Source organism: Bombus pyrosoma, linkage group LG7 (assembly GCF_014825855.1).
Source record: "Bombus pyrosoma isolate SC7728 linkage group LG7, ASM1482585v1, whole genome shotgun sequence".
NCBI lineage: Eukaryota > Metazoa > Arthropoda > Insecta > Hymenoptera > Apidae > Bombus > Bombus pyrosoma.
In genome coordinates, this window is record NC_057776.1 from 5801048 (window position 1) to 5825913 (window position 24866).

Genomic DNA, 24866 nt, shown 5'->3' on the forward strand with positions numbered 1-24866 from the left:
GCTCCTCATAAACAACTCTCCCCTCAGGGGCAGCTAGCATTCTTTTCTAACCATCAAAGTGGAGATTGACCAATTAACAGCAACGTCAATTTCCCTCACCTTCCGAACGAAGGCTTTCTCTGGCGAATCCGATGATCTCGTGCCCTTAGGCACACCCCATCATAGTTTTCCTCTACGGCATCGTCGTGACGAAGATTCACTCTCTCGTGTGCGGTCTCGTCAGCAAGAAAGTATAACGTCTCGGCGAATTCGGAGTTTGTGAGAACATACATCTATTATCCCGTTGACCGCGTATTCGTCATCGGACCTGGGTTCACTGTCACTAACTTCGCGAGCGCTCAATCACCGTGATAAGCCACTAAGATTGTACCACCTTCATCGCAACAATAAACTCCACCGGTGTCGTACCGCATCGATGGCCAACCAGCGTGAAGATTCATTGAACGCCCACAACCCTGATCCCAGCGCTTCTCCGACATATATATATATCATAATTGCTTTAATTAGAACCATCGATATGCATATATGCAGCATATTTAACTACAAGCATTACGACTCGATCTGATAGATCTGATAGATCTACTGTTAAAAGTAAATAATAATTTTCGGGCACAAGTGCTTCGATTAGAAACTTGCTTTCTGTAGAAAATTTAATGTAATTAGTTTATATTAATACACTGATACCTATTATATGCTTTCACTTAAGATAATAAAGCTAACTTTGAAATCTTTGAAATATTTCGAAATCTTTAAAAAAGACTCGCATAATATCCAATGTTACTGGACATTAATTCATTCTGCCATGAGAAATTCTTTTCCACGTTCAACTTCGTTACGTTCGATATTCTGCTTATACATGTACACAAGTACGTATACTAAACAATGGGTTGTAAAAAATGATTTCACCGATTATATTAAAACGTTCTGAGAGGAAACATACTATTGCATTCTGTATAAAACAAATGACATTCAAAGAGTTAAGAGAACATTGGTAAATAAATGAGCAATATCTAGAAAACACCTAAATAATATATATATATATATATTTATTTATTAATTGCACCTTGTTATTTCGATTCCCTTGATCAATATATCTACTTTGCTTCTAATATTCTCTCTAACCGTGTATACTTCCCTTGAACTTTAAGGCAATTTTCATACATGAACGTTTCATGATAGTAGGATTGAACGTTATGCATTAGCTTCAGCCCATTGACCACGTAAATTAACGTTCGTATACGTGATTGTGTTAAAAATACTTGCTAGCGCTAGATTAAACTCATTCCCAGTCTCGAGTGCACGTTACGTACGAAAGTACACATTTTTTTCTTTTTTCATCCACATTACGTTGAATTATGAATTTTTACATCGCGTTAAAATAGTAAGGAAAATCATTCGTAAAAATACGTATAAATATACAAGTAATTTTTACACAATTTAATATTTTTTATTGTTTTCTTAATACTCGAGACAATATTACTTTTTTATAATTTATTTTAATAGATCTAGATGCATGTTCAGTAATTTATATAATTTTGAAAACACTTGAGAAAAATACAGTATTTATTTGCACAGCTGACTTTGTTTATCAAATTAGCTGTTATTCCATCTCGAAATGATGATATCGCTTGAACGATAAACATGATAAGTATTTCACATTTGCTCGTAATAAGGAGATTGAAATTGGCACTTGCTCCGCGAAAGTAAGCTAGCCAAAAATTATCAAAATTCTACAATTTCTATTATTAAGAAATAAATCAAATTGCCATACTATTATCGTTCGCGCTACATGTATCAAACTTCTCTATAGTATATGACTTCAGTATTTTTTTTCTTACGCTTTCTAACGCAAGAAATGCTCAAAACAGACAAAATTTGTTTTACATAACGATACGAAAGTAAAGTTTCATCAATTTCATTGCTGTTTGTATCTATAACTTCATTCTTAGTTAAAATAAAACACAGCTAATTTATTTATAACAGCTAAAATACAGCTTATTTATGTACTAGATACGATTATGTATTAAATTACGTATTACCTACCTACCGCACTCAAGTATAAATACGAGGACAAACGAAATATTTATTCATCTTAAAGAAAGAGTACATGTATATATGAGAGCAAATATGAAATTTGTAATAACTTAAAATTTTTAACTGATAGTGTACTAAACGCACTGTTATATCAATTATCTCGATATTCATTGTGATAGCCACTTATTATTATCATTTTATTGTAACGCGTATTAAATAATTGAAATGATGACGGTAATGAAAGCAAAACGAAACAGTAAAAATGGCGCGACTACAGAGCTATGAAAGCGCTATGCAGTATTTTAACAAAACAGAAAGAAACTATCGAAATAAATACAGCGACAACACATGTAACCGTTTACTTACTACTCAAGATCCATCAGATTCAAGATTTCACTATTAACTACTAAAAGTTAAGAGAATACCTAGTCAAAGCTCGTCCGTTAAAATTTTAAACATATCGATTTTTTATTGGCTCGTCGTCATCAGGTGGGAGTGATTTTACGCATGTGCAATGATGTAACGTCAGCATCTTACATTCAAGATGAATACAGTACAAGTACTGTGTTACATAGTTCATGTAACTTACATTCTTGGCACCTTGAATTTCCTATCATCCTTAATATTAGTGCATGTAAATATCAATTTAAAAATGTGTAAAATCATTTTAGGAACGACAAGCGTGAAAAACTACAGCACATACACAATTATATATATAATGTAAAAATCACATTTAGAAGGATAAGCATATGGAATTATATTTGGGAGATGCGATACAAATTCTTTAAGTTTTAAATATTTATTTGCTTTTACCTCGACAATAAAATTATCTTGTTCCGAAACGTACACGAATATACGATTTCGTTGAATTACACTTAAAGTTAATAGTATCGCGCAACACAAGATATACACTTTTTAGAATTTTATCGTTAATTGCAGTCAGAATTGTCAGAAACTTGCGCGCCTCGCTTAAAAGCTCTAACACGACTAGATTAATTTCAGCGCTTACACTGGTCACTCAGGGCGCAGATTATGTAGGTGGTTGTATTGGCATTAGATGATGTACATATATATATATAAAAGCATCCGGTCGAAACTTACAAAGCGAATGCTTACAATGTTTAAAAATAAATATGCGGTAAATGTTGGACCCCAGTTTCTATTCGTGTAATCGGATCACGAATTACACCCACGCCCTCCCAACCCCAACACTCCCTTTCGTACTGTTGACTGGTACCAGACTGTCAGCTGCTGACTCCAAATCCTGCGGTTTTCGTTTGCTTTTTGATGAACGAGCGAAATTTTCTCTTTGTTTAAATCAACGCCATCTGTCGCTTGTTTTAAAAAAGCTTACTAAAAGCTAAACTGGTGGAATGGTAATATTTATTATTTTATATATATTACTGTTAAATAAAGTAAAAGGCATACATGATATAACATTAAAAGATTGAAGCAAGACTAAAAGCATTACATAAATGTTATTTATTTTAATCATAGTTATTGTAAAAAAAAATTACGCTTCCAAAGTAGCATGCAATTTTTGCTATTAAAATGTTAATATAAGAATGCGTATATACGAGTATTACGCTGTACTCGAAAACAATAATTTTGTACAAATTTCGTTTAAACGATTTCGAATATTCGATCTTTTGTGATGAAGGTTATGTAGTAAAATATTAAAAATTAATAAAAGTAAAAAGCCGAATTATCATCTATTTTTTTCATTACTTTATTATATTTCCTATCCATTATTAAATCAGAAAAGGTTATATAGTTAGGAATAGAGTTAAAGTAATTGCATCAATATATACGTATTAAAATGTACACATGTACATACTCCAACTTATGTAATATATTTATTTTTATGTAATTATCTATTTCAAAAATTATAATTTAAATTATCTCAAACATTAACAGGTTTAAATTCGAGATTTTTATTGGTCAGCCACTTTTTATGAAGCTACTTCCGTTAAGTGTGAACGATACCTAACGCTTGTATCCTAGTAGAATCATCTCGAATACTATTTACAGGTTACTGAGTAACTTTGCTCAAGCACAGTGACTGAAATTTTAAGAAACTGAAAAGTTATAACGTAGGTTTATAAAAATGGTAAGCTGAATAAATTTTTTATTTAAATTACAGAAAACATAAAACTTTTACTAAAAAATATGAATTTAGATTTATATTACGAATTTTGTTATAAACCGCTATATGTCGAAAATTAATATGATTTTATGTCAGAAAAATACAGTTCTTTTTAATAATAATGGGGAATTCTGTACAAATGAGTTATTAAGCTTAGAATACTAGTAAAGCGAAATACAGGAAAATGAGTATTGCATTATAGCTCTAACCTTATATGGAGATTAATTTCGGCTTACTCCCACAATGTGCATGTGGAAACAATCTAATTAATAGGTGGTGGTATTTCTAAAGTTCCAATAAAAACTGATCAGTTTTATTTACTATAAATATTTAACGTGATAACAAAAGAAAAAAATATTGTTTCTTAATTCATTTGTCTCGCTGAAATCTGACAGACATCATTAGTTTTTTGCAGCCATAGTGTCATAAAAGCACATGTACATGTATTAAATATAAAATATTAAAAATGGGAAGATACATGAGAGTATATAATTATTGTTATTATAATCATCATTAACAATGAATATCTAATTCATTCATATATGTGTATTTTTTTTGTAGCAACCTCAAATAATTTTACTTAAAGAAGGTACAGATGCATCCCAAGGGAAACAACAGCTAATATCAAATATAAATGCATGTCAAGTAGTAGTAGATGCTGTCAGAACTACTTTAGGTCCTCGAGGGATGGATAAACTTATTGTTGATCAAAATGGAAAAGCAACTATTTCCAACGATGGTGCAACCATTTTAAAACTGCTGGAAATTGTTCATCCTGCAGCAAAGACCTTAGTTGATATTGCAAAGTCTCAAGATGCAGAGGTAAATAATATGTCATAAATATAAACTCTGTAAAAACTTAAAATGTGATGTAATCAAAATATAACATTACTAGTTAATATACAGAGAACAGTATGTTAAGAACTTATAGACTGGTAACGTCTTGAAGATTTGTAGTTATCTCAATAATGTTCAAACATTTTATTAAATTATATTCTATATTAAACTCGTAATTGTTTTATACATGTCTCAATTTTATCATTTATATTATAGGTTGGTGATGGTACTACGAGTGTAGTTCTATTAGCAGGAGAATTCTTGAAACAAATGAAACCATTTATTGAAGAAGGAGTACATCCACGTATAATGATTAAAGCTCTTCGTCTTGCACTTCAAGTAGCAATTGAAAAAATAAATGCAGTAAGTGTAAAGATAGATAAGTCTGACCAAACAAAATTAGTGGAACTTTTAGAAGAGTGTGCAGCTACATCTATGAGTTCAAAATTAATTCATCAGCAAAAAGAGTTTTTCAGTCGTATGGTTGTAAAAGCTGTCATGATGCTTGATGAGATGTTACCTCTCAATATGATCGGTATTAAAAAGGTAAATTTATTTGAAAGCTAATTTACACAATATTGTCAAAAATGCTAAGTTACATTTGTTTATTATTGCACATATTATATAGGTTTCCGGTGGAGCATTGGAAGATTCAGAATTGATTAAAGGTGTAGCTTTTAAGAAAACATTTTCCTATGCTGGATTTGAAATGCAACCTAAGAAATATCAAGATTGTAAAATCGCTCTATTAAATATAGAATTAGAACTTAAAGCAGAAAGAGACAATGCTGAAATACGTGTGGATAATGTTATGGAATATCAAAAAATAGTTGATGCTGAATGGCAAATTTTATATGACAAGCTTGACAAGATTCACAAGAGTGGAGCACAAGTAGTATTATCAAAATTACCAATCGGTGATGTCGCTACGCAATATTTCGCAGATCGAGACATGTTCTGCGCAGGTAGAGTTCCTGAAGAGGATTTAAAAAGGACAATGAAAGCATGTGGTGGAAGTATTCTAACAACTGTACATGACATCAAAGAATCAGATCTTGGTAGATGTGAAATGTTTGAGGAAAGACAAATTGGAGGAGAAAGGTATTTTAAATGCAACAAATAATCGGACGTTAATAATTAATGATTATTATATCAAAATAATTATTTTTAGATTTAATTTCTTCTATGAAGGATCACGTGCTAAAACATGTACATTTATACTTCGTGGAGGAGCAGAACAATTTTTAGAAGAAACAGAAAGATCTTTGCATGATGCTATCATGGTTGTTAGACGTTTGTTTAAAACAAATGCCTATGTAGCTGGTGGTGGAGCTATTGAGATGGAACTATCGAAAACATTACGAGACTATTCTCGTGTAATAGCAGGAAAAGAACAACTTTTAATTGGAGCAATAGCTCGTGCACTTGAGGTTATTCCAAGGTACGTATTTTAGTTCAACTTTTATTTTAACATCCATAATTTTAATTTTTTAGAAAATAATAATTATATTAATTTCAGACAACTATGCGATAACGCTGGTTTTGATGCAACAAATATTTTGAACAAATTGCGACAGAAACAACACAAAGGCATGCATACTTATGGTGTTGATATCAACACCGAAGACATTGGTGATAATATGTTAGCTTATGTGTGGGAACCTGCTGTAGTAAAAATTAATGCCTTAACAGCTGCAACTGAAGCAGCATGTCTTATTTTATCTGTTGATGAAACTATAAAAAACCCCAAAAGTAGTCAGGATAATGGACCACATGCTCCAATGGGTCGTGGCATGGGAAGACCAATGTAATAATAAATCGCTTTATTAACTTAAAAAGAAATCATGTGCTAATGTATTGCAACAATCCGCTTATATCATTACAAATTATTCAACAATTTTTACATACTTCTTTCCTATATTGTAATATAAGATAAAATGAATTTCAAAGTCTTGTTCTGGAAATAGTTCAATATTTTATCGCAAAAATTACAATCAGGATAATATAGTAACATAATATTATGTTTATCGTATTTTACATATGTACGAGTTACAAGAATACCCACTTTTCATTTATAAAATTGTAAACTATTGATTTAACTGCAAAATTTAATATTAAAAGGAAAAATTCTTTGTATGCTTCGCAAAAAATTAAAAGAACATGAAAATATCGTCATTACATTATTGACCTTATAAATGATAATATCAACGGTAACGGTAACTACTGCTTATTTGTTATTAAATTTCGCCATCATTATATCACGAAATTCATAAATAGGTCTCGATTTAGTTTTAATGTAACATTTTACATTTGCTTACTATTTTTAATAAAAAGCATTTCCTGTTTCACAAATCCTGTTGGGATAAAAACATAATATAATTTTGTTCATTGTCCTTACCTTACATTATCCTTAAAATACCTGTATTCTTAATTGAAATATTTAAACATTTTCACTGTAAGCTTATTCTAGGAATAAAAATTTTCACTAAAAGTTTTTATAAAGAGTATCACTGTTACTATAGTAGCGATTAAAATGACAATTATGTTAATATTCAAGTTTGTGTTTAATTACGAATCATTAACCTTCCGAGGAGAAATTCGAACTGTTGTTTCGATAATTGGAGTTGTTGATGACTTGTAGATTTGTAGACAACTTCATTTGTGTAACCAGTTTATAACAGATTAATTTTGACTGTGTTCGAGTTCGAAGGAAACAGAATGAGTTACATGCTGTTTGTAAATAAAGCCTGGTGCGAATGGTGTGATCGTTAATTATGAAAAACATATTTTATGTGAATTTATTATGAGATATATGAAACATATACTTGAAATAAGAAACTACCCGATTAATATGAACAAAATTTTGATTTAACAAAGAAATATTGCTTACAACTTTTTTCCAATTAGTATAGGGAATCGGTAAATATGAAAATCGAAAGATTTTGGAAACGTCGATTTTTACGAAAAAAGTTGAAGTATACGTTAATTTGTGTATTCATAGTTTCTATTATTTTCGTTACTCATCAGTTAGTTTACTTTAAAAAACTTAATCAAGCGACCGTAGGAAAATACATTAGTGGATCTGTACGAAAAACTAATTATATCGATGGTAAAATGAGTTCAAGATGGAATGAATCATTGCATTCAAAATTACTTCGCGATAAAAAAGGTCGAACTGTATCGTTACGTGGAACGTGTGATCAAGATATTTCAAAATACTTGCCAAATGAACGGGGGAAATTTGTTTGTTTTATTTCAAAAGACGAAATAGACTTTTTTAAAATTAATGATAACTACTGTGATTGTCCTTTGGATGGTAGTGACGAGCCTGGTACCAATGCATGTAATAATGGTGTCTTTAATTGTGAACTTTCATCCTTGCAATTTATAGGTATACTTAATAATTTAAATTTTATTATATAATATTTATTTTTCTATTAATGACATTATGATTATTTTTGAACAAGTTCCAATAAAAATACCATCTTATAAAGTTAATGATGGATATTGTGATTGTTGTGATGGATCTGATGAATGGGCTGAAGTTAAATTATCACACTTAAATAATGGTAACTATTTTTATTAAGGAAACTATATAAATTTAATTATTTAACAACAATTTGTTTCAGAATCTGGAAGTATAATTTACTATCATACAAAATGTCCAAATAGATGCTAGGAAAATTCAAATTAATATCACAGAATATTTATTTTGTATGGATTATTATCTAAATTAATATCTCTATATTGTAGATAAAGCTTTACAGCGTATCAAAGTTATTTTCTAAAATCTTTTTGTAAAATTTATATATTACTTGTAATATTATATAATATTAAGGGTATGTTACTTAAGTTATTGAAAAAATATTTCAAAATTTAGTAGAAATACTGTTTAGATGATGCATTAATAATATGTTACAAAATTTGTCATAAAATATATTTTATGTTCTTATTAAGTTATCACATGAAAATAATATTTTAGCATTAACATATGATGCTACATACATTATTGATATTTATTTTTATATTCACTATACATGCATAAATGTCGAATTAAGGAGCTAAATGCGATTTATAAAAAGAATTTGAATATAAATTATAATTAAAATTTTATATCATCTTGTTACAATTATGGATTTCCTTATTCACTTGCTGTATGAATATACAATTTTTTAATTATACAGAGTGATACCGGGTGGGTGATACAACCGGGCTGGTGATGATTCTATATGAAAAAATAAGCTGAAAATATAGAATAACATTTTTTCATGCGATGCTTTCTTTTCGAGAAAATCGGATTTACTCGAATATATTTAAACTTAGCTAAGTACCGACTGGATATGAGCAAATCAGCAGGAGGTTATTCTACACACGAAAATAAGTTAAAAATAAAATAATCTAAAATTAAATTTTTCAATTTAAAACCTTATTTTCAAGAAAATAAAGTTTAAACATGTTTGGTCAAGAACCTGGTCTTGTACAAGCGCAAGATACATTTTCAAATCTATTTTTCTTTGAGACAAAGCTTCCTGCAAAAAGATGTGTTTTATATTTTTGACTTATTTTCATATGCAGTTTAGCCTCCTGTCGATTATTTATTCCTCTTCAGTATGGTACTAGCCAAGTTGAAGCATACTTGTCAAATCTTCAAACTTGATTTTCTCAAAAATGGAGCGTCATATGAAAAAAATTCATCTTACATTTTCGACTTATCTTTTCACGTAGAGCCATCTTCTACCTGGTTGCACATCCTTCCAGCCTCTCCCTTATATGGTAATACAAAATTGATATTTTATACTTAATTCAAATAATTCTATCATATGCTCTACCATAAAAAAAATTTCTCTGGAATGTAACACTGTACTTAAGAAGTTTATATATTTTCATATCACCTAATTAATGAAATAAAACATCAGAAATCATTATAGGCATTTCCCATTTAATTTTATCACTATAAATAACGTTACTGTGTACATAATATTACTGTGTATAATTTCGAATAGCTTTAAGAACATTAAAATGATTTTGTAAATTTCTTGTCTTATCTGCGAAATGTAAAGTTCGTTTTATAGGAATTCCTAAATTTCGTAAAATATTACAAAAGTAGCTTTCTTCTTTACCAATCCATGGACGATGAGGATCTTGAACTTGATATGGCGTAACATGAACATTAACATCTATCCCTACAATAATATATATCAATGTTTAATATAAAGTTAACAAAGCATTTAATAAATATATTGTAAAGGCTTCAAGCTCAATAAATAGTATTACTTAATTTTGCAAAAGATTCTAATATGGATTTTTCCACAATCCATGTATCCTTAGAGCCTGCATGTCCACCATCCAACCACCACATGCTTTCAATGAGACGTATAAAGTTATTAATTTCAATATCAGGATCTAATTTATTTTGGTAATAATGAAACTCGTGGAGTAATTGATTTAAAACAATACAACCTTTGCTAAAGCCAACTACTGTTAGCTTTGCTTTCTCAATATTCAAGTGAGTAAGTTCCTAAACATCAAATATATTTGTACCAATTAAAAATCATAAATTTACAGTTCATAATTTATAGTATGTATACCTTGTCTGTATTATATATATTAATTCTATTTGCAGAAGATTTAAGTAATTCTTGTAAATGCTTTAAAGCATTATGCGTTGGACAAAATACTGGTATACCATATTCTTTTGATGGTACAAAGTTATCAAAATAACTTAACGTTTCTAATACCCTAAAACAATACTGCAGCTAATAATAATAAAAATCAAATATATCATTTTTAACATAGCTTATAAATATCACCTAGATGGTCGAATTAAAAACACATGTTTTTTAGGAAAGCTAATAGTAAGTATTTTGGCTGTATTTTCTAAACTCCATTCTATATATGTTTTGCTACCTGCATGTTTCATGTTTTCTTGAATGTCCTATAATAAAAATATGTTCATATAAATGTTTATACACTGTACTATATTATTGTTTAATAGAGCTATTTAGTTTAGTTATGCAAAGCATTTTATGTACCTGAATATCACCTCCAAAATATAAAAGAACATCCTGACTTGGTGGTAATATCGGACGTGAATAAATTATATCATCACATCGACCAGTAATTCCGGGAACATTTTTCCAAATCCAAATTTTAGATGACATAATGTTCCGAGATGATTTTATGCAATAAGGTTATAATAAAAGTAAGTATAATAAATACATTATTATATTCATCCAATTTATGAATATAACAAATTACATCATGATATTCTCCCAATTTGTGAATATAACAAATTACATTATCGCAAAATTATTTTATAATTCCTTCACAATTGTACACACTTGTTTAATGCTAATGTCCACTACATAATAATACGAATATTAATGCTAAAGGACAGCGGATTTATTAAATGGCTGCAATATTGTAGTTTTACTTGAATTTATATTTTTAACAATTTAGTACTTTAATGTAGCTAATTCCTGTTGAATAAAATTTCTGTTATACATACGTAAGACATGGAATATGATCAAATTTACTTAAGGATTCTATAATTTTTTGTAATGCCAAAGCATATGATCTTTGTGTCGCAGTAACAAAACGATATGCATTTAAATTTTTGTATAAAATGAAGTTAATATAATTATTTTGAGTATAAAACATATGTATATTAATTATGTACAATTTTAAAAGTACCATTTTGAATTTGAGTTTCATCATGACTAAAGTCCAACAATTATTACGTAAGATATAGTAAAAATAGAGAACGTCGATGTCAATTTTTATTACGTTTACAGTAAATGTTAAATATTTTAATATTATTTAAATAATCAAAATTATGTGCCTTTAAATTGTATGACATAACCTAAATCTATACGTATCTTTTTCAGTTCTAGAAAGATATAAATCAAAGCTAGTCATGCACTGTGATTCAAACTTTACAACGGTGTGGGATCCTCTTCAAATATTTAATTATCATACACATTACAAGTACGCTGTTGTTATACTGAACAGTCCACTTTATTGGAAAGATAATACTTTACTTCAAATTTGGAAAAGAGGTATGTTTCTTGTGCTTAAAACTAGTTGAATAACAAATAAAGAAGTTTACTTATATTTGGCAATCTTTGTTAAAAATAATTCATTCAGAAGTGTATGTTATTCAGCTCAGGTTAATGTTACTGTTGATGGTGGAACATACAGATGGCTACATTATTTAGAAGAGCAAGGTATTGATTTATTAAATGGAAATAATACTGAATATGTACCAAATTTAATTACTGGTGATATGGATAGTTGCTCTCCTTTAATTCTTGAAAAACTAAAGAGTATGGGCTCAATGATTATTAAAACACCTGATCAAGATCACACAGACTATACGAAAGCTTTGCTTCAATTGGGACAATATGCTAAAAAAGAAGATATAAAGGTAATGTAGAATATTTTATATGATTTTTTGAGTGAATTATACTCAATAATGAGACGATTACTGTTTACAGTTAAATGGAATATACGTGTTTGTAGACACTTCAGGGAGATTTGATCATATCATGGGAAATATTAATACACTTTATAGAAGTGATAAGATTATTGAACATGTACAAGTAATTATTACTTATTTAATTGTAACTTAGACTTATTTTAAGATATTTTCATTTATTAAATTTTATGTATTTTTTAGGTGATTCAAATTGCAAGCAATTCATTGACATGGGTTTTAAGACCGGGTCTTCATAGTATAATCATTCCTAAAATTTTGGTAGAAAACAATAGCTGGTGTGGACTGTTACCAGTTGGTGCACCTGTTAACTGTATAATAACAACTGGTTTGAAATGGAATTTAAGTATGTATTGACCAATATAATGAAAGTGATATGTTTGAATCGGTTCAGTATTATAGAAAAAAAAATGTGTTTCATCTCTTAGATAATGCAACATTACAATTTGGGGGTCTTGTGAGTTCTTCAAATACATATGACAATTGCTCTGAAGTAACTATAAATACAGATTCACCAGTGATATGGACTATGGGTATAGAACCACTTCAAAAGAATACAAGTAATTATGAAATATCACAAAATACTTGATGGCATTCTGTGTTAATCGTTTTTCAATATTTTCTGAAAATATGTATTATAGAATTGATAATATTTATAATACTATAATATAATAATATGTACTTGAATAGTTTATAAAGTTGATGTATATTCTATTGCAATTGATCAATTTTTTAATAACAGAGAAAGTTAGACAGATTTCTCTGAATTCAAATTATAAAAATATCAAAGTAGATATTTTTTATTTGTTCAGCATAATTTATATTTATAAGCTTATAAGGTTTATGGAAAGTTGGATATTTTTTATATAAAGTTATAAAGGTTCAAGAATAATATTTAAAAATTTTGAAACTTTAGGTGTTACTAAAAACGTTTTATTTTTTTATTATACGATGTTAAAAATATGTTTTGCTTGTTGTTTAAATAACATGTAAAAGAAATGTATATACTAGATATATATATTAGACTCTTTGTTAATAACTCAAATGGTACATTTGTTCTTTTAAACCATAATAATATATGATTGAAAAGTAGAAAATTTATAAGATAAAAAGTAAACTTTTTAAGTTTATAATTTAATGCTGGTACTTATTACCATGACAAAATTTGCAAAGGTAATTTATAATTTTAATAATTTTTATCTTAATATATTATTGATATTAAACATGTAAATATGTTTGATCATTTTTTAATTTATATGTACTTAATAAAAGCTAAAATTTCATTAAATTGATACGCTAGAACTCTTTGGTATATTATTTAATTATTTAATAATAATTGGTATAAGTAATAGTAATAATGGTAATAATGGTAATAGTATAAGTAATAATGGATTTATGCTCGCTTAATAACGATAATAATGTGTTGTAAAAAGAAAAATTGAAAAATTAATGTTCTAAAGGTCGGAAAATTATTAACTGTTTGTGTATATATATATACGCACATGAATAAAAATGATAATTAGTTGTCTTTATTTTGTTTAAAAAATGACAAATTATAATATTGCGCATATTAAGATGTAACTAAGTAAATAACGTCAATTCAAAATATGTATTTATTTATATTTATTGTATATAACATACCAATTATAGACTATGGATTTTGTAATTAAAAAATGTCAATACATAAGAATCTCGAATTTCAATTCTTTGTCCCTTTTAGCATTTTTCAGTTTTTAGAATTAATATTATCATTCTATAATTTTTAATCCCATACAAATTGAATAAAAAAGACACTTAATATGTATGACGTTTTACATGTATCTAAACTGTCTATGATTTGAAAAAACGGCGTGACTGGAATATTTTAAATATGTATAAATATTTAATCACCGGAATAGTTAAAAAACTCAATTATGGCATGATTATTTTCTAAATACTTATATTCACAACATACATTTATGTGTATATTATATAATATCCTTTATATTACAGCTGATAGTCCAGTTTTATAGTTCTGTATAAAATTGTACATACGTATTTACTTTGGAAGAAAACAATCTTTATATACAGTTAATTAATCACAAGAGCAACCGTGGGAGCCGTTCATTTCTGATTTATAATCTCCTTATAAAAGTCTTGTTTCCTATTTCAAATTGTTGAGCTCGATGTTCACGATTTATTTGAGCATCATATGTATCTAATTTGAAACTCGTTACTTCAACTGATTTGCTCAATGAAATCCCCAATGAAGTCCTTGACCGAGTCAATGGTTTCCGCAGAATCAATCAATTTGTCCTTTTAGTAGTGTCACCGTTCTTCCGTTACACTCATAACGCGTTGAATTTAATAGAAGGATGTACCACTACCAGTTTTAACAATAAGCTAGACGAAAGCTTGGTAACGATATAGAATTCCCTTTAAATTTTACATCTCACACTTTTTTGTTTCCCGAAAAGCATCACAAATAATTTACTTTTTAGATATTTCAATTTGATGACACGTAATACATACTAAGAGCTGTAGTTAAAGAGTAATGAACAATTTTGCTTATTATTGTCAACTTTACTGTAAATCTTTACACTGGGTATGTGTCTGTGCGCGCGCGCGTACGTGACAAATCTTTATACATATAAAACTGTCTAGAATTCGTCTATCATACTCAAATATAGCTGATAGTAACATGTATACTAGCAGTCATAGTTTATAATCTTCATTATTATTTAAAGTTATAATAATATAATAAAATTATATTACAACTGTCAATATAATAATAATAATAATATAAAAATCGATGTATAATTTGATTGTATCTACATACTTACATTGTAAAATCAGACACGCACGTGCAGACGCGATTAATCGAAGAGGGGGAAGCAAACCACTAAAATACGTACTTACGTGCGCACACACACACATATACATGTCACAACGATCAGCTGTAGCGATGTTTACATTTGTTGGCATCCTCGACGACGGTGTACCGCGTGGTGGGGTCGCGGCCACTGGCCAGTTTCTTACGGTCTTTCGAACGGTTGGTATCGTTTTTGTCGTAGTTTTCTTAATCTAATTACTAATCATCACTGCTAATCGTTCGCGTGTTTACGGTGAAAGTTTCACAAGGATATAAAGTGTGGCGTGGTGGATGTGTCAAATGTGTTATCATTGGTCTAATAATCGAAAGAAATCGGTAAGTTGTTGAGATCATTTCTGAGATATCTGAAAATATTTGACGTAAAGTTCATCGTGTAACTAATTGTAAGTTCATATATACATTTATTTCAAATGGTTCACTGATATTACATACTATACCATGCGTACTACACCATTACTGATTGAAATACGAAATATTATAAAGACGAGCAGCAAGGGTTTTTTTAGTATACATATACATACATATATGCACATGCTCGAGTGTATTCTATCTATCGTTCGAATTATCGAATATACATATTGTGTGTTACGTAGTCGTAGTACTAGTCGGTGCAGTTGGTTTTTCGTTACGCGATATCGCGTGGCAGTGCTGCTGCTGCGCTGTTTCGCGGTTTTCGAAACACAAGATATGTGCATCGAACTCTTTACCGTTATCTCATCGCGTGCATTTTCGCATGGCTAACAATCATCGGCAATAACTCCTTGAAAGTACTTAATCTTCACGGACACCACTATGTGAGCGTTGTTTAATTGGACCTTGGTGATCTTCTATCCTAGGCTACGCGCATATTCTCCAACGATGGTAACTTTTCAATTAGCTTTCGGTCAAGGTGAACCGCGCCGCAAACAATTGTGTCGCTTCGATTCTTCCGTGACGTTTTGCGTGCTTTAACAAGAGTAGTGCCGTTTGGCCCGAGTACTGTGCCTTGCTACCAAAATGGTGTCAGACACCGAGTGTAAATAACCTTATGAACGTAAGAATAGACGTACGAGACGAATTGGGTTTATATATCTGTTGCGCCGAAGCCGAAGAAAGCGTTCTTGTGTGTATTAGACTCAGGGGAATAGTTGGTACGCGTTTTGGCAACCGTTCTTACTAGATTTCGCACAGATGTATCGAAAGAAATTTCTGACACGGTTACCTAGATTTTCAAAACGCCAATAATTAATTCATAATAAGTCGTAACGAAAATAATTCTGTTTTAAACATACGTTTGTTATTTAATTTTGAATTATTATTTAAATTGTAAATTTGAATTTCTGCTGAATTACGAATGATTAAGTACTTTGTGGAAATTTTAGAAATTTTTAAACCTATTAGTGTGTTAACCTACTAACGTTTTAAAGAAATATTTATATATTCATTTTAGACGAATAATTAATATGTGTTGCGTAAGGTATCAGAGACGTAAATACGAGTCCATAAATTTCAATCTTTTAAGTTATTTTAAACGCAGGAGATAATTTTAACAAATCATTATCAAGAATTGAACGTTACTGCATCGCGTAGGCTTATGTTGGATATTTGCGTTAAGAGATTATTAACATTCTCAGCTTTTTGAGAATCATATCAGTAAGAATGTGTTTTATATAACGTTCACGCAAATTAAATTTTAATGTATGCGTTATATTATATGTAAGCATGGAAACGATTAATATATTATTTAAAATCATACAGGAATTTCTATTATTTCGTACATTTTTAAGATATGACGTTATTTATACCAAGTCTTGTACTTGTAGGTATATGTATATATTTAGGAGTCATAATCAAAATGAACATGAATTAAAAAATATTAGATAATATAAATAGTTTCTTAATATTAATATTTAATTAATTATTTATAGATACGACTGAGTAGAAATATTATCAGAATATGATCTGCTACAATCAAATAACTCCATTACTTTCATATTATTTTAATAACTTCATTACTTAAAATATAACTCTTAAATAAACGAAATATGCTTCAGAATCAGATTATAGGGTTGAAAGTGCATACACAGTTAAATAGTGATAAAAGTAAAACATTAGAGAAGTTCGTATAGCGTGATATAAGAAGTTTTAACTCGTGGATGCCGATATAGACGATACAGTTAACCATGAACTGTAGTATATTTCTAAAATGAAACAAGGGTGAACATAAGGTTAAAACATAATTTATACCTAAACGCTCTTATTTTATAGTTATACAGTACATATACATTGCATATATGTAAAAGTTACAAGATATTTGGTAAAAGATTAATATACAACATGAATACTAACCTCGTTTCATATAGAAATTAAATGAAATCGAATAAAATATACAATGTTTTTGGAATATATATATAAAAATGAAGTAAACTACACAGTTTTCTTTGTTCTTTTTTCTCTACTCTCGCCGTCGCATCGCTCTCTTCACACAGCTCTCTAGTCGACTAAACTGTTCACATTTCGTACCGCTCATGCTCGTAACTTATAACACATAGTGTCATCTTCTTCATGGCAACCTCTAATAACAAAATTCTCTAGGAGTATACTGAAATGATATTTTTCCAACAAGTCTCATAACAATGCTAATGAAATTTCACAATGTTTCGTCTAACGTACACGTAATATGTAAATTTGTAAAGGGCGTCTACAGGTGTCGGAATATTTTCACGAGGTTATGTACATGATATGTATATGCATGAGAATATTCTATTGCAGGTGTTGAAATACTTTTTGAGCCACTGTGTATTACTATCGAAGAGTCACGCGAGATGTGTCGTCGTGTGTAACCATTCGCGACAACGAACGAGAACATTGTACGAACATGCAAATGAAGTGCAGACGATGTTTGCGTGTAGTTGAAGTACGAAATCTATGCGTACAAAGTTAGAACGATCGTACGAGTATTTGCGCGCGCACACGTTCGCGACCAGCTGTGTGAGAACAAAACTTGGCGCCGTTGTCTTGCATCAGCGATGCTAAAGTAATAAGGCGGTCGTGAATGTCAACATCGTCTAGACAGGCGGTAGAATCTTTTGGCAGGTGGAAAGAGCGGAAAATCTAGGAGCGTCTGACTGCAAGACGTTTTTACTAGTCGTATTCCCTTCTTCTCCCTCCTTCCTTTTTTAATTAGACATAGAGTCCGCTGTTAATTCACCACCGTCTGCGTCGCGTTGCGTCGCAGAAAACACTGAGATATAAATAAAGCGGATAATATCGATTTTTCCAGGCATAGGGGAATAAAACCGAAGGGTGACCGTCGCAGGAATTGCAATCGATACCATTATCGTGTCAATCATCTGTTCGAAGGTTTTTACCTGTTAATAATCGTACAAGATTTTCACGCGAATTACATTTTCTGAACACTTACCATAGGAGACTGTTATAAATCATAAACATATTATACGTACTATCTCTCAAAAGTATTCCAACAGCTGCTCATTTTTGGCAATATGTAACTTAATTACAGAATTAAAAATTATGTATTGATAAATATATAATGATTACGCTCTGTATTATTATTTTACTATTATGTCATGATGAAATTAGGTTTAAGTAAGTAATAGATATGCAATGACATTTGCGAGAATAAATCAAGATTCAATGACAATGTGTAATATGAGCTTAAAATTAAAAATAACGTTCGATAATAAACCATTAAATATTCCGGCTTATTAATGTAATGTAATGTAATGGATACTTTGGTAACATCTATCAAGTATCTTTTTTCAATGAATATTTTCCGATTTATATATCTACGAGGGCACTTTCAATTTTATTTTAAACTTTATTTAATATATGTATACATAATTGCAATAATTGTGGCTTACTACAGAACTAATGAAATTTCAAATTACTTTATCCAAACTTCTATAGTATTGCATATATTTTTAAAAGATTTCTATGGATATTCAAATCCTTTCGTGAACCACTGTACATAATGTATGGGTGAATGAGAGTAAGTCTCTCGTTGGCGATTAATCAAACTCCGTTCGATACTGCGGAACTCGGCGGATGAAATCCTGTAATTTTCATGATAATCATAGACTTGGACAACTTTGAGGTTGCGGATAAGATGAAACGAAGGAAACAGGGAAGATGTTGTCTGGAGAAAGTAAAGTTTAAATTGTAAAGAAAGAGCATATTTTAATAATTAGTGTTCCTTTTCGATACATATACGTTCTGCAGGAATTTGATAAATTTTGTTTAAATTTTGTTTGATCGAAACTGACAAGGGAGACGTTTCGTTAAAAATATGATGTTTTAGTAAATACCGAGTCATTTATCACTGTTTTAAATGTTATTATATCATGAAATAGTTACTTTTCCTTCCTTTCGAAGAATTTTTTCCATTCACAACGATTAATCTTCTTCTTTATTTAATTTAAATAGAACACAATTGTCATAATATGTATTCACAAATGTTTCGTATAAAACGTTAATGATATTTCATAATGTTTCGTGTAACACACATATTCATGATGATTTATGATAAAATACATAGAAATAAAAAAAGAAACGAGAAGCATTACCTTTGTACTATTAGCACATGTTCTAATATTTGTTTATCGTTGATGAGCTTAGATTGGGGTTAGATTGGGTATTCATATGTATACATTTCTGAGTGTATAATTCTTAGTTTACGATAAATATTGCTTAAATGAATTTATCGATTTCAATTTATTCGTTTCATAAGAATCATAAAGATATTGTTTGAATGTTCGCTTCACGTTCAATATAGAATGTTCCGTGCTACCTAAAATGCATCGACGGATGAACTTGATAATACCACGGGCGAGTAGATAACACGCGAGACACGATTTCCAGACTGAAGTTGGTTCGTTTGCGTAGTTAGTAGTTTCACCGTTCGACATTTCGATTTGAAATTACCGGAATGTGGACTATCGAATAAAAGCGGTCTTCAACTCGATTGCAAATAGTTAAAGACGGTCGTTGCATATTTTCCATACCTTGCATCAATAAGCAACACTTCTCGTCTTGTTTCCTGTTTCTCGTGAGACGATTGCTCTGCACGAACGCCTTTATGCGAAGCATATTTTTTTTAATCCTTAATCGTTTCTCGCATAATACACTAGAACGCAAATGCAAATGCGATGGAGAAAAACGTTACGTGATATCGATCTTTGGTCATTTGAAATATCACTAATAATTAATGTATTTCAATTTTATAGCGTAATAAACATCCAATCAAATGAATGTTATAAAGAGAAGTTAAGAATACGAAGTTATGTAACAACTTTTCAACAGATAATTTTTTTATAGAATTCACCTGTCCGGAATATGCAGTCAGTTACAAAACTCTATCTACGTCCTATAAATATAAAATATTATGATAAGAACATCAACTTTACAAATTTTTTGGACATGTTAAAACATATGTATGTATATTGTTAAAATGATGAAACACAATTTATTCGCTTTTACCTTTATTAAGGAAATGGAAATAAAAAGATATGAAATACAATATTGTAAAAATTACATACATTTGTGATACGTAAGTGAAATCTTAAAAACAATGGGCTTAATTAAATAATTATATTAATATCTTGTATTTTATGCTGCTATCGAATTTTACTAGAGTGGCGGAAATCTGATAATTAAACTGTAGATATTTATGTAAATTTATATTTTTATAAACACTACTGAAAAAATAAAAACTAAGAGGTTAAGCTATATTTCATCCGCGTGATATGTTATACGTGTACAGGATGTTCCGCATAAAGTGGACAAGCGACTAGTGGATGATTGATACGTACAAAAATAAGACCAAAATGTAGGATAAAATTTTTCCATTTAAGGCTTTCTTACGGAATATGTTACTATAAAATAATGTTTTTTTGTGCATTGTTTAACATTCCTAATCCCCTTCACATTCACAAACGCAAGGTCTTACGAACTGATTTTTATGCAAATCATAGCAGGAGATATCTCGCGTTCTAATAAAAAGGCACACACGAGTTATCTCGTCCAAAGCCTCGCATGAACATTGAGACATTTTCAGACAACGCGAGGTATTTCGTCTTCCGATGCGAATTTTATTCTACATTTTATTTTCACATGTAGAATCGCCGCCTTGTCCGTTGACCACCATACGCTTGATACTCTATATGTATTTGTATATTTATATATAATCTTTGGTTATGTATTACAGTAGCTGTACATAGTACAGTAGCACTCGGTAATATGTATGTACATATATATATATATATGTTTTACAACTTAATATCGTACATGTAATTACAACTTATAGATTAGCTAACTGAACGTGTGCTCTTCGCACTGTACGCGGAAACTTGTTGCAACGGAAAACATTCTTTTATTCCATCGCTTCGTGCACGATGTACATCGTACACGACTACTAGGTGGCGCCAATATATCATAATCTACGAATATTAACGATTACATATACAACAACGATAAGGAGTATTGCATTTTAGATATTTTATATAATCTTGCATGCTATATTTAAATTTTAAACAGTAGACAGTAAAAATAGGTTACTTGAATATCTTTATACTATAGATACGTAGAATGTCAATAGGCGAAGACGTTGCTTTATCTTGCATGACATCGAATAGAAAATTAAGTTCTGATAAAAAACTCGTTTCGTTCGCGTGTTCGTTATGTTTCGCTTTTCTTACTCTCATAAAATTTTATCCACACGCGATTCGGTCTATGTCATGGTTAATACTGTATCACTGGATTTCTTCAATAACTGTTTAGTAATTCTAGCTTTCTATGGATGGCTGCATTTGTGACGCACTAGACAACGTCAAGCACTAATCTGACAACGAGTTTGGTTTGGAATCTTTATTGAATCTATATTAGAATCTAGAATTTTCAAATTTGACTTACTGGCAGTTCAGTACATAGCTGAATTCCGTAATTCCACACTGACTTCAGGATAACTTTGTAGATATTTAACTTGTCGTATAGTGATAGTTGAGATTTCTACTAATAAACCAATAAATTTTACGCAGTTTGATATGCAGCTCTTCCCTCTTGGTTTTTATGTGCTTTTCCCATTACATTAACCTTCTGTTCAAATGCATTCCAAGGTACATACCGGACTCTACAAATGGCAAAAGTTGGCTATACTACTTGACACTGGGACAGTTCCCTTCTCTTCCAGCAAAAGTAATATGCACAGAGTTTGTTTCATTGGCTTATATTCGCCACGTATTCAGTCAGCCTTGTGTGCCTCTAATGCCTTTCTCAAACATTTTAGATGCTACCTTGGGATCTCGATTAATTGCGAGTATCGCTATATCATTGGCGATCGTGATATTTTTTCGCGTAGGTGAATCCGCGTGTACAGCATGTACAATGTACAATTTACAACATTGACCCAAATAACCTCGTGGCACTTCAGATATGATGGGATAGGATTTTGATAGCTTATAGTCATGTTCATGGCATATGTAAAATCGTCTATTGCTTAAATGCGATTTAAAAAGTAAAAAGTACTAGAAAGTACTAGAATTATTTAAATTTTCTAAAGTAGACAGGGATGGTAGACTTTGAGACGGAAACTTGTTGTACGTTTAGGACGACTGTTCGACGGTACGTCTTTTTCTCTAGCGCGTTTGAGATTACATACGTTATAGACTCTATTGATTTGTTCAACCGGCAAGTGATTATTTTTAAAACCGAACATATGGACAATAAATCGTCAAATAAAATTACATTACGAAAAAGCTCGCACCAAAAAATCCAATCATTCCAACGACGCATTACCCAGATATTTATTGTTTAATAATATTAGGTTGCCCGAAAAGTTTCTTTCGTTTTATAAGGAAATAATAGATGCACAACATTTTTTATTTTATATTATTTTATTGAATTATGTACGATCAGAACATACTCTATTGAAACAAAATATTGTGTATTTATTATTTTCTTATAAAACGAAAGAAACTTTTGGCACAACCTAATATATATATAGATAATATATAATAATATATATATAATAAGATAATAAATAATAAAAAAAATGACGATCTTAAAAATGAAGATGTTGTAGACATAACTATAACGATAAATCAAATACGAATACCTGTGATGTGAAAATGTTTACCTAATTTGATAAATTGTATAAAATGTTATGTTATAATGACAAGCTAAACGGTTTCTAACAAATAAAAATATGTGCTTCTCTCAACAAAGAAAAAGATACAAAGGGGATTCGTCGCTTCGTCAATCACGGAAGCCTATATACACTCTGGAGGCTGAACTTTATATTTACATATATTTGGCTTGTCCAAAAGAACTGAAAAACGCAACATTGTCAAAAGATTGCGTCGTACTTAAGTACACGTCAGCATAAAGTGACATTGAACTTACTCGGTATCTATATTTACACATAGTACGTGCATATAAAATGTGTGTGTGTATTCGAGGTAATCTAAAAAGCGATGCTCGTGATATCGAATAAGGTTTAACTGTGTGAAAGATTAATCTATGACAAAAGGAAGCGGAGCTTTTAGCGAGAATTTTAGTAAAGCAAGTCTAACGTAAGAAAAAACGGTTGTCCGAGAGCTTTCTTGCCTTATGCTGCCCAAAACCGCTAAAGACACGTACATGCATGTATATATCAGAACGATGCGTATGGAAGAATTGTTGAGCATGCAAAATTTAGAAAAGCTCCGCGACACCATACTTGTATGTAGATATCTTTAGAAGATAGTCCACGATAAGCGTTTTTATGTTATAGTTTCGTCGATTGTGCGATTTCGATGTGACTTTTTTCATTGTTTCGAGCAGTTCTTTGGGAGCATATCTTTAAAGTATAAAGCACCAGGATATGACCATAGACAAGGGGGTTGAGTAGGAGTCAAAAATACGAAAAACAGTTTACTGATATTCGCAACGGAACACGCAACAGCGACCTTGTTAGCTGCGATCGTATTTTGTTTATAATCACTGCCACGATATATGTATATAACGAGGCAATACGATCCCTCCTCCGAGCAATGTCTTTCTCTTTTCGACGTGTGGTCGAAGTCAGAAGTTAGAAGCTTTACGATTCACGAGTCTCGACTTCGCTGTATGCGTCTGTGTGGTAATCGGTGTTGTTCCACGGACCGATAGAAATTCACGAAATAGTTAACCGTATTATTAAAAGAAAAAAGAAAAGATTATGTATATGTGTGAGGTCCTGGGCAAAGATCGGATATATCATCTAGTATCAGCATATTTCCAGAAGGAATTAAATAAATATTAAGTATTAAATTGACAAAAGTTTTGGAACGTAGTTACATCAGAAATTACGAAAATTCTGATTTTGACGATACCAAAAAGATCGAAAAACATTAATACGATATTATGGTTATCTATGTTTTTTTATGAATTCTTGGTTGGTATAGCAAGTGTACCTAAATTTTTGTGGAATTTTATTTTCTATTTCTTTGTATAGCAACTTGTATTAT

General features: G+C 30.3%; 5 protein-coding genes and 1 long non-coding RNA gene across 13 annotated transcripts in view; 3 read left to right on the top strand and 3 right to left on the bottom strand.

The window, feature by feature from the left end:
- The window catches only part of LOC122569681 (adenylate kinase isoenzyme 1), an 11290-nt gene extending 8001 nt beyond the window's left edge, over positions 1-3289 (bottom strand). Inside the window, exon 1 of one of the 6 annotated variants that reach the window (XM_043731105.1) lies at positions 3151-3289. The gene's annotated coding sequence lies outside the window, so the exon portion shown is untranslated. Of the gene's footprint in view, positions 1-2400; positions 2524-2847; positions 3091-3135 lie in introns of those variants that run through there. The other 5 variants (XM_043731107.1, XM_043731102.1, XM_043731103.1 and 2 more) reach the window with 5 other exon arrangements.
- A 697-nt stretch (positions 3290-3986) lies between these two features.
- On the top strand, positions 3987-7391 carry LOC122569670 (T-complex protein 1 subunit eta). Its single transcript, XM_043731070.1, has 6 exons — positions 3987-4144; positions 4742-5002; positions 5234-5563; positions 5646-6118; positions 6189-6458; positions 6537-7391. The coding sequence occupies exons 1-6, from the start codon at positions 4142-4144 to the stop codon at positions 6826-6828; spliced, it is 1629 nt and encodes a 542-aa protein (XP_043587005.1). The 5' UTR covers positions 3987-4141; the 3' UTR covers positions 6829-7391.
- Positions 7392-7540: 149 nt separating this feature from the next.
- LOC122569678 (thiamin pyrophosphokinase 1-like) lies at positions 7541-13232 on the top strand. Of its 2 annotated transcripts, XM_043731097.1 has the most exons (7): positions 7541-8408; positions 8485-8586; positions 11905-12075; positions 12181-12443; positions 12514-12618; positions 12696-12858; positions 12941-13232. In XM_043731097.1, the coding sequence occupies exons 1-7, from the start codon at positions 7943-7945 to the stop codon at positions 13099-13101; spliced, it is 1431 nt and encodes a 476-aa protein (XP_043587032.1). In that variant the 5' UTR covers positions 7541-7942; the 3' UTR covers positions 13102-13232. The 2 variants fall into 2 exon arrangements, with proteins under 2 accessions (XP_043587032.1, XP_043587031.1); XM_043731096.1 differs by lacking the exons at positions 7541-8408; positions 8485-8586 and adding an exon at positions 11619-11757.
- On the bottom strand, positions 9937-11549 carry LOC122569679 (UPF0565 protein C2orf69 homolog). 2 transcript variants are annotated; one of them, XM_043731100.1, is made up of 6 exons: positions 11526-11549; positions 11050-11082; positions 10828-10952; positions 10606-10756; positions 10292-10535; positions 9937-10200 (listed from the first exon to the last, which is right to left on the bottom strand). In XM_043731100.1, the coding sequence occupies exons 1-6, from the start codon at positions 11532-11534 to the stop codon at positions 9998-10000; spliced, it is 765 nt and encodes a 254-aa protein (XP_043587035.1). In that variant the 5' UTR covers positions 11535-11549; the 3' UTR covers positions 9937-9997. The 2 variants fall into 2 exon arrangements, with proteins under 2 accessions (XP_043587035.1, XP_043587033.1); XM_043731098.1 differs by lacking the exon at positions 11526-11549 and having other exon boundaries at positions 11050-11185.
- A 2284-nt stretch (positions 13233-15516) lies between the features above and the next one.
- The window catches only part of LOC122569667 (V-type proton ATPase 116 kDa subunit a1), a 52772-nt gene continuing 43422 nt past the window's right edge, over positions 15517-24866 (top strand). Inside the window, exon 1 of the mRNA XM_043731058.1 lies at positions 15517-15699. The gene's annotated coding sequence lies outside the window, so the exon portion shown is untranslated. The remainder of the gene's footprint in view (positions 15700-24866) is intronic.
- Positions 21654-22569, bottom strand: LOC122569684. The gene is made up of 2 exons (XR_006317538.1): positions 22294-22569; positions 21654-22222 (listed from the first exon to the last, which is right to left on the bottom strand). It is a non-coding gene; the product is annotated as an uncharacterized LOC122569684 (long non-coding RNA).